The sequence below is a fragment of the Tinamus guttatus genome, unplaced genomic scaffold, assembly GCF_059628265.1.
Source record: "Tinamus guttatus ecotype Peru unplaced genomic scaffold, ASM5962826v1 Tinamus_guttatus_pri_ptg000038l, whole genome shotgun sequence".
NCBI classification, from domain to species: Eukaryota; Metazoa; Chordata; class Aves; order Tinamiformes; family Tinamidae; genus Tinamus; species Tinamus guttatus.
Window position 1 is genome coordinate 4313589 of NW_028288572.1, and position 10419 is coordinate 4324007.

The 10419-nt window shown below is 40.9% G+C and overlaps 1 protein-coding gene across 1 annotated transcript in view; it reads right to left on the reverse strand.

The window, feature by feature from the left end:
* The window catches only part of TG (thyroglobulin), a 143574-nt gene extending 133566 nt beyond the window's left edge, over nucleotides 1-10008 (reverse strand). Inside the window, exons 1-7 of the mRNA XM_088534927.1 lie at nucleotides 9924-10008; nucleotides 8043-8151; nucleotides 7040-7137; nucleotides 6454-6657; nucleotides 5960-6119; nucleotides 2461-2567; nucleotides 1488-1631 (exon numbers count right to left, since the gene is read on the reverse strand). Coding sequence (XP_088391053.1) covers nucleotides 1488-1631; nucleotides 2461-2567; nucleotides 5960-6119; nucleotides 6454-6657; nucleotides 7040-7137; nucleotides 8043-8151; nucleotides 9924-10008 — 907 coding nt within the window. The remainder of the gene's footprint in view (nucleotides 1-1487; nucleotides 1632-2460; nucleotides 2568-5959; nucleotides 6120-6453; nucleotides 6658-7039; nucleotides 7138-8042; nucleotides 8152-9923) is intronic.
* Nucleotides 10009-10419: the final 411 nt, after the last annotated feature.

The window sequence follows — 10419 nt, forward strand, 5'->3', positions numbered from 1 at the left end:
CCTCTGGCACGTAATGCAGATAGAAAGCTGGTCAATGGAGCCAGATGTGAAACTTGGGAGACTAAGATACAAGCACAACAGATAATGCTCAGCCAGTGACAGCACAAACCTCCTCCATTTCCCCTGTGCTTGGCCTTGGGAAAGAGAACATTTTTTTTATTGACTGGACAAACATAAACATTCTGCAGTGTTGTTCCAGCAAAAAGCTGGAAGGAACTTTGAAGCTTTGAGACTGAGACCACCAACTTTGCATGCAAAAGGAGGACCCTGTTCCTATCAAATTGTTCTTAATGGCATAGGAGCCAAATTTTGTGAGATAAGTCACGATTCCTCCCAAAATAGATTCAAGCATTCCAACAGAAACTTAGTTATTTGTATAAACGTAAGATCTAATGACCTAAACATTTCTTACATTCAAGCTCTTTTCAACTGCCTTCAGATGCTGGGCTGAAGCAGCAAGAACCACCACCTCAGAATCTACTGTCCATCAAGAAAGTGCAGTAAGTTTCCTGGCAGCACCTAACGTGCATGCCTTCAGGTGATAGTATGAAATCAGGATAAATCACCAAAGCAGCCGCTGTCTGTGACTAACGAACATGGTCACATCTCCACCTTGTGGCTGTTAAAGCTCAATCTTTTCTTAAAACCACTGTTTCTAGCTACTGTCAGAGTTTATTTCATAACACTGTGCGGTAGGAGGAGAAGATTTTTTCCAGACCCCCCCAAAATGATTGGTTCCTCTCAGAAATATAAAAATGGTAGGATCGAGACAGCTAGGAGACCTTCATCGGTATCTGCTAAATATCTTTGGGTGTCAAAACTTAGCAAATGTTAGGCACCAGAGTGAGGGGAATTTGGAGGGAAGAAAGTACCAGACAAGAGACACAAACTCTCCTCGAGCAATTTGTTTGGCCCCTGGTACAAAACAGCGAAGGAACTACTTTATTTCCTGCCCCACAAAGCTCATTGCCAGGAGGGAGTAAAGCTCTCATTTGGCCCAAAGGTGGGAGTGAACAAACCCCAAAGCAGACCTGTAAGTTCAGCCTCGCTGAGTAAGTCATTACCAACTCTTGCACAGCCTCTTGTGGATCAAGTGTTTTGTGGCTGACCTTTCTATTCCTTATTGTACAATCAGTAAAAAGGGAGCATTTCTTGGGCTTTTAGCTTAACAAATTATCCAGAATCTCAACCAAGAAACAGTCTGTTACAGCCTAAGGTGAGAATTCATGAGCTTTCAGCTAATGTGAACTTCAAGTGCTGGGGAAAGCTTTGATCAGAAGACAGGTGCAATCTGCTGGTAAGAACACACGGTGCAGAGAGATTAGAAGTTAGCTGCAATTCAGGACCCTTGATTCTTGCTCTGGAGCCGTGACACTGTATGCTTTCAGTGTGAGAGATTACTAGAACAACTGTCCACACTAGCAGCTGCCACACACAAGCTCCAGAATTGTTGCCTTATTTGTAAAGCATCGCACGGGGCTACTTACATCTGAACTTGCCAGAGGTAGCCAGCTGAATTCCCAAGAACCGCCTCCGCAGGATCCGATATATGCTCGTCTCGGTGAATATACGGGCAGGCTCCAGTGCAGAGAAAATCGTATCATAAACTTCATCAAGCAGGAGTTCCAAGCCTAGATAAGAAAGACACCTTTGGCAGAGTCTGATTTTAAGAGAGAAATCATCTGCTTCATATCAGAGTGGGAGAACTGAAAAACCTATCAGGAAAAATAGAAAATCCATCAAGCAGCCAAAATGTGGACTTATATACTGCATATCCCTAATCCATACACTGCACTGTCATTAGCTTTGTGACTTGACATCTAACAAAATGGGCACAAAAGGAATAGCCAGTAACAATAAGAAGCTGACACCATGCTGTGTTTGAGATATGTTCAGTTTGTAGTAGCACAAACTAATGATATACTGTGCAATTGTATCACTCTCAGTTTCCAAAAAAAAAAAAAAAAATCTTAATTATTTTGGTTGTGTGTTAACTAAATGTAAAGAGGTGCAGTTTTTTTTTCTGAGTGCACAAACTTTTGAACAATTTCTCATACTTAAGTTCTCACCTACGTTTTTTATTTTATATTATTATATTTTTAATAAAATATGTAAAGAGCTTGGAGTCCCAAACTCCCCATCCCTCAAGTACTAACATGTCTGAAAGCTCTCTTGAGGTTATAAGAGAAGAGGAAGGACTATGAAAGCAAACTGAGCCATTCTATTTGACCAGCTCAGAAAGGATAGGGTTAACTGCTATGCATCAACTCCAAGCTCACAAGCGACTCACTTCGAGGGAGAGAATTTCACTAGGGAAGACCATCCTTTCTCCTGGGTACTAAACAGGTCACGTTCATTGCTCTGTATTCCTACCTCTTGCAAAAACAAAGCTGAAGGTTTTAATGAAGCGAAAGACTGATACTTATTATTTGCCCTATTCAGAGCCTAGAAGGCACTTACCAGTGTCTGCTAACTCTCTCCCCAAGCTGTCTGCGCAGTAGCAGTACCCAGAGACCTCTGGGAATGTTCTCCGGAAAGAAGTGAATGTCTGGAACACCTCTGGGATCCTGGAAGCAAAAGCAGCTTCTTACAGAGAGTTCGTGGAGGTCCTTTGATGACAACAAAGAAGTGTTTTTGTTTCCTTTCAGGATTTATTCAGCACAGACTTCTGTTCAGGAATTGCCTGGACCTCCTTAGATCAACCTGACTGTGACAACATCCAAATGACAGTCTTTCCTCAACAAGGTGCAAATCTGTACACCGAGCATCTCCTGCACTACAAGAGCATATTCAGGTCTTGGGGTCATCCTTTACAGACCAAGACCTTTTTCTTTATATATTTTTCTCCTCAACAGAAGACCATCACAAGTTCCTTATTCTCCTGGATAACATGCATACTTTTAAATAACAGACAACAAGAGCTCTCTTCAGTGAGATTTCATCTCCTTCTTAAGAAGGTACCCAGGATGTAACATTCATTTTCAATTCTGCTCTCGTCTTTGGAAGCCTATCGAAGAGTGCAAAGCAAGGTCTGTTGGTTGAATGACATTACAACACCCATTCATCAGCTTCCACAAATCTGCAAAGATGGAAGAGTGCCTAAACAATCAGGTTCCTTCCTGTTTGTCCCTCCCCACATGCAATAGGGGCTTTCAGCAGTGAATTAAGCACAGAAAGCTGATAAAAGCAACACTAATCTTCATTCTGAGAACATGGCTCAATAAATTAAACAGAAAGGGTTTTTAACAGATTACAAGTAAGACTGACTCTTCTGGAGATCAAAGAGATGCCAGATTCCAGGATAATATGCTGGTAGTGACAACAGCCAGATTCCAGCAAAGGAATGATTTAAGAAGGAAACTTAATAGAGTCAGAATTGGAAAAAAAATAAAACATAATAAATATGATCTTAACTGACAGACACTCTAGGGTTTCTCTAAGAAAACAGAAAATATCTTTTTCTAAACTCAAGTCACGCAGCCAATGGGACAATTTTATCGTGCTCCACAACAACCAGGTTATATTGCAGAGCTGTACTCTTACAATAAGAGCCTGTTATCCCAGGTCCATGTGGCATATATGGAAAGTCTTTTACAAAAATAGTTTTGTTTTGTTTTGGGGAGTTGGGGGAGGTTTAATCAGGAAGAACACTTATTAGAATAAGGGTAATGGTCCTGAACAACTGGAAGAGCATGAACATACCAAAATAGCTTACAGCAACCCTGTGTACTTGAGAGTACTTCCTTTAACTAACTGGGACTACCTCAATTCCAGCATTGTCCCACCACAACCTGCTCTTTGCAATCTGCAATGCACCTGAGAAATGCTGTACTGCTGACATGGCACACTAAAGGCAACCAAAGTTTCATACTTTGGGACACAAAAGTACTTTTGTTGACATCAACAGAAAACAATTTCTGGTATAAACAGCCAGTGTCTTTCCCTGGTCTTCTACATACACATAGACATAAATGACCTGGGAAAGTTCAAGAGCTCTCTGCTCCATGAATTATCACAGTATGACCTGTTCTCTTCTTGTGAGAGCAATGCCACTATTATTACAAGCAGCCTTCCTCACTGCTCATATCTTTGGAACTCATCACCTTAGCATCTCAACACCCAATTTAGCGAAATTCAGTGAACACAAAACTTTCAAAATACACCTCTTCTGCTACAGTCATTTGTTGTGGAACTTAGTATGTAACTTCAACACTGTGTTGTCACCTCCTGTTTATAGAAATGGATAATGACATTTCTTTATCTTGTAGGAATATTGTAAAAATATATTAATTGCTTGGAACAGATAGGATGGTAATGAGCCAAGACAATGCTGTAATTAGGAAGGTAGACAGCTGGAAAAGCAGCAGTCCTGCTTTGATTAATTACATGATGCAGACACAAAAAAAAGCCCAATTCGGCAGCGCTGTTCCAGACAAACCTCCCAAAGAGAGCAAAAGAATGTTAAATTAAAGCATTGTTTTCTTCTCTGTAATTGCTCTTTTAGAATTTCTGCACATCACAGGCCAACAAGTGAAACAGCCAAAGTATTCTGCTCTTGCCAAAATAACCTCTCTTGAAACTCTGACAAATTTTCACTGTGCATTTGAGCCTGCCTTTCAATTTTCCTTAAATAACCACCCCCTCGAAATGGCAAAATGATGAAATAAAATGCCTTTGCTGGTATAGTCAAGTTAGAATGAAACATTGTATTTACCCCACTGCCTTCCACTGGAGAAAGGCTTCAACTGAGACAACTCCACTTTCTAGGAAACTAAAGGATTTCTTTGGGTTGTCTCAACATCTTTACCACAGGGAAATCCTTTCCCTGGGGTTCTCCTTTCCCAGGTCTTTTCCATGTGATCATTATTTTCTGGTTCCTCTACAGGACAACAGCTTCATGTTCCCATTGCATGTTTTCTCTGGATGATCATTTGATACAACTTTTTGAAAACTTCCCCAGCCTGTTCCAGCCACTAGAGGCCAATCTGTATTGTAGCATCCTCTCTTTGTCCCTTACTCATTTGCCTATATTTTGCCTATTATTTGCCTAAGAGCAACAAAGATGATTAAGGGCCTGGAACATCTATCATATGAGGAGAGACTAAGGGAGCAGGGCCTGTTTAGTCTGGAGAAGATTGAGAGGAAATCTGATCAACATGTACAAGTAAGCTGAGGGGAGAATGTAGGGAGGATGAGGCCAAACACTGCTCCGTGGTGGCCAGTGACAGGACAAGGGGTAATGGGTGCAAGCTGAAACACAATAATTTCCACCTCCATACAAGAAAGAACTTCTTTCCTGTGAGGGTGGCAGAGCCCTGGAACAGGCTGCCCAGAGAGGTTGTGGAGTCTCCTTCTCTGGAGATCTTCCAAACCCGCCTGGATGCCACCCTGTGTCACGTGCTCTAGGTGTCCCTGCGTATGCAGGGGGGTTGGACTAGATGATCTCTAGAGGTCCCTTCCAACCTCAATCATTCTGTGATTCTGAGTAACTCCAGTATTATGTACACAAACTAGCATCTTCCATTCTGGCATGTGGAGCTTGCTCTTCATGTGTTGCCGCTTGGCTCTCTGTCTATATGATCTCATACCCCATATGAAATAATCTTTTTTATCTCATTTATACATCTAAACTTCTCTCCCCTTTCTGCACTTCTTTCATTTTTTGTTCTGAGTCAATCTAGAAGGTACCCCAACTACTCTTGCACATTATTGTAATGTGATATCTACTGATGTGCAAAGATATTGATGGGATTGCAGAAATGTAATATTAGGGTTTTCTAGATAAGCAAATATAAGTCAAAAGAATGAAAAAAAAGTTATTTACTTGGTCCATCCATCATCAGGAAACAAAGATGGATGGGATCACAAAAGGACTTCAAGTGAAGAACTGCAATAAGATACTGACTTGAAGAGAGATGCAGAATTGCCTTCCTTTTTTTTCAGAACCCTATGCTCTCACCTGTTATAATTATGAACAAGATCAAAAAACATCATGTCTGTAGTATTGACAAACTTGCACTGGACAGGGTTAAATTCTCCGTCCGGTGAACACTGTGGTGGGCTCTTCTCCCCAACCCCATGAAGAATGCGCCGGTCTCGGATTTCGCAGTTTCCTGGACCTGATTGGAAAAGGGTATTGTTTATTGACATTTATTTATATTTATTTTTATATATATATTTTATATATTTATATTTATATTTATTTATATATCATGTTATTTGGAATGGACTCAAATCCACTACACTGAACACACAGGCCTAAGTGAAGTGCCTTGGCTTCCCTTTATAGGCAGTGAAAATAGACACTTCAGTTTATTCAGTTAAGCACCTACAGTTATACCATACACACAGAATGAATGTATGTCAGTGACCAAGCTCCGAATCGGCCAAATTTTAATTCAAACCAAACCTTCCATCCCCACAAAACCCGCCTTTTTGTTGACTCCTACTCACACTGTGTTGGCTTTCCTCTCTGCCTGGTGCCATAAATCTCCATTCCTTCTGGGTCTACGCACCAGCACTGACCCAGCTCCACATCACACTGTACCACATCAAACATTCCTGAATCCAAGCACTGAGGGACATAGGAGATGCTACTGCTGTTGATGTAGCGACTCACCAAGATCTTCTGCTTTTGCAGCTGGCAAAAGGACAGGCCTAATATATCAGAGAAGGTCATTGTTAGAAGTTACTTGCTGGGCACTAAATCATTTAAGACAATCTGAGTTTTCTCATAGTTACAAGTTCTGAATCTGCCACCCAAGTGGCATCAGGACATTAATGCACTTGAGCTCATGAAAACCAGTACACAGAAAATCAGATAGGCTGAGTCTAATGCCAATACAATAATTGCATCTTTCTTTCATGATTTACATTCAGATAGCCTTAAGGAACAGAGACTATCCAGGTATATCGGGTTTTCACCATCGCCTCTAGAGAAAATCCATAGCTTTCAAGGAAAGACCTGTTACAAGCTAGATATAACCCATTCTTGATTTCGACAGTTCAAATTCACGGCACACTGAAACGTCTGACTTACAAGATACAGGATATCCATTCTGTTTGCTGCCAGGTACCTCAATGCCATTCTCATCCACACACCAACAGGAAAGACCATTCCTACTGCACTGAACCGTTCTGAGACAGAACACACATTACAGATTTTATTCTGTTAATTACAGAGTCCTCAGTCAGTACAAGACATAAACCAAGACATAAATCACAACAAACATGCAGGACAAGTACTATAAAATCACAAATAATGGAGTTAGAAGGACTGCATTTCTGGTGGCTTTAAATATACTGGGTCTAGCTGATGACAGCTGCTCTTAATTCCAGTAAATCTCTGAAGATTTCAGTAATTGTATAAAAGTGAGTTGGAGTTACTTGGGAAGAATGTAGATTGGACAGAATCCTCCTTCTCAGAATTTGAGATTCACTGAACATTTTGGGATATTTTCTAAGTTCCCCACCCTAGGCAACAAGAGTAAAATAACACCAAAAAGCATTATGTTGTGCACTCCCCCTCCACCTCCACTTTAACTTGTTAACTTCTTGCCTCTTCAAGCCACACACGGTCTTCTAACCCACTGTTCCATGGACTCCCAGTGAGCTTTCTGGTTCTTTTGCTTCCTTTAGAAGGAAACCAAGCAGTACCACTTAGAGCACCATGAATAGCTTCCCCCAGTCAGCCTGGCGCAGTTATGCCAGCTGGCACGTTCATCATGGGTATTGGACCTGTAAGTTTGCATGGGAAGGCAGTTGCATAATGTAATAATCTGCACCAAGGGTTTAACACAAAAATACTGCTGCCAAGACTAGCCTATTAATGTTATATTAACCTATTAACACAGAGATTATTTCCAGCAAGGCGGATTTCATTCAGGAGAATCTGGATCTGTAACATAACTCAACGAAATACCTCCAATCATACCTCCCCATCCAGTCTGCAGATACAGAGTCTCTTTAACCAAAGTTAAAACTTTAATTACAAGTGAAAAATTACAAACAAAACCAGCAGAATAACAGCCGGGATGAATTACCTGAACTGGCCATCTTCTGAACACTGAGGAACATAAGTTTCTCCTTCTGAAAAAGCCTTTTCCCTCTGAAGTTCACATGGTCGTAAAGGCTGGGACTCTGTCTGATACTCTGAAAGCAGCAAGAAGGCAGAGACATAGAAGCAGTTACACTATGAACCTATTCTTATTGAAACTCCATTAGTGGCAATACTGGCAGAGGTCCACAATTCCTCCCTGGTTATTTTCTCATGATTCCTCATTTACATTGTTGCACAGGGCAGAGCAGAAAGGTAGGAAGAACTATTTGATGATGAAGGTGTCAATCAGCACCACTCCCAGGCCTGTGCTGAATTAGCTGCAAATCTGTTCTGTACTAACACAGCTATCATCTTCTGGCACTTGAGGTGATTTTCTTATTCAAGGTTAGTCCTGGCTACCTTCGCAAAACACTATTTTGCCATAGGAACATCTATTTCTTGGAGGGACATCACTACTAATACTTCTGAGTACTAGTTCTTTGTTGAAGTTGCTATTCTACCAAAAGGAAAAGGTATTTCTACTGTACTTCATGAAAGCCTTAAAGAATCAAAGTAGTCAAAGTCAAATCACATTAGGAGCAGTACAAATGATTAACTGCTGAAGCCACCTAACAAGCAGTCATCTCTTCAGTTTTTAATTCCTTCCAAAATCAAATTTGGATGCTGTTTGGGAAGAATGATGAAATTCAATAATTCCTTCTTTACAGAAGAGATTAGTTGACCTGACAGTCTCCTGTCCTCTAGATCTGACAAATTTCTGTCAAAACTTTGACAAAGTTAGGTGAAAATAGTAAGAAATCTGTGGAACTGGGTACCAGTTGAATTAGTGTCACTTTGCTGAAATCAAAGAGATATGTGCACTAGTGAAAGTGCTAGTTAGAGCAATGGTAGGACCAGGAGTTCTGGCACAGGATTCTATATTTGAGCTAGTTGCTTCTGTTTCCACTCTGGTCCTCAGGGTTGTAGCTACTACAGTCAGTGGAGATGAGGTAATTCAATGTCCACAGATAAGCAACTGCTTCTAAATATGTTTTTACTTGCTCTGAGTAATTTTTCATCAACTCTAAAAACAAACTAAATAAAAACATAGATGCAGTGATTTAACTGAAGGTTCATCTCATCCAGTTTTTGGTCAGGGTCTAATAGTGCAGGTCTAACAGCACAAATACATCATGAGAATCTTGATTACTTTGTGGCCTCCAGTAATTTTTGGCTTGAAGACCTCTTTTACAAAAGATGGTTTCTGAGCACCTAAGCACTCTCAATCATTTCTCTGTGAGTTCTCACTGTGCCCCTATAAGCCCACATAAAATTTTACAAAAAAATTGTAGAAGGAGTTTAGGTTAGCTCACATGTAGACACATCCACATTTAGACAAATCTATTTTGATCTCAAAGGTGACTCTGAGCCAGTTGCTCCAGCATGCGTGGAGATCCCTTCCACATATCTATAGTCTGCCTCTATACAGACAGACTATTAAGTCATCTGAGCTAGGTGATAAATGTTACAAACAAACTCTTAATACCTTTGCATCACTGTAGCACCATCCTTTCTTACCCAAGATTGTACTCTGGCCCACTCCATTCTTCCATTTCTTTTTCATCCCCAAAACAAGCTTCCTGAACTCAAATAACCTTTTTCAGATCCTCACCATTTGTGATTTAACCTGAAAGCCAGACTCAATTTGCACATCCCACAATAGCAAGGTAGACTAACAATATATGATTCCACTGCGTAGCATGTAAAACCATAGCTACCTTTGTCTCATTTTTCAGTTAGCAGGAATAACACAAAGAGCAGTACAAGGATCACAGGAGCAGAATCATTACTGGGCATAAGCAAAGGAAAGAGGAGGTGTACTTACCAAATATATTGGCTGCCACTACACCAATAAAGCAAAGAAGGCTGCAAAATGTGATGGAGCCCATCTTGCGATGCAAGAGCTCCATCACCTTCTGTCATCAAGGCAGCCTGGCACACAACACAACCTTCACCTGTCTTTATAGCAAACGCTGTTTGGACAGGTTCACTTATGAGCTGGTAGACTGGCTACTAAATTGGGTGAGTGACGCATGTGATGCTTCTAAGCAAACTACAAGAGGGCCATTCACCTGGAACTGCCCTGGTGGTTTTCATCAGGGAGTTCTCATTCCCTCTCGAGGCAGCACTACTGAACCCAGTCATCTGAAAAAAGAACGAGCACCAGCATACACAAAGGGCAGCTAGGAGGACTTAACGTCAACATTCAGATTAATCATAACAACGTTGCCCCAGACAGAGCTTGCATGCACCAAATTCAAATTTCTTGAACAGGACTCTGACTCCCAACTGAAATCAATGGCAAGTTAGAGGCCTAAAAT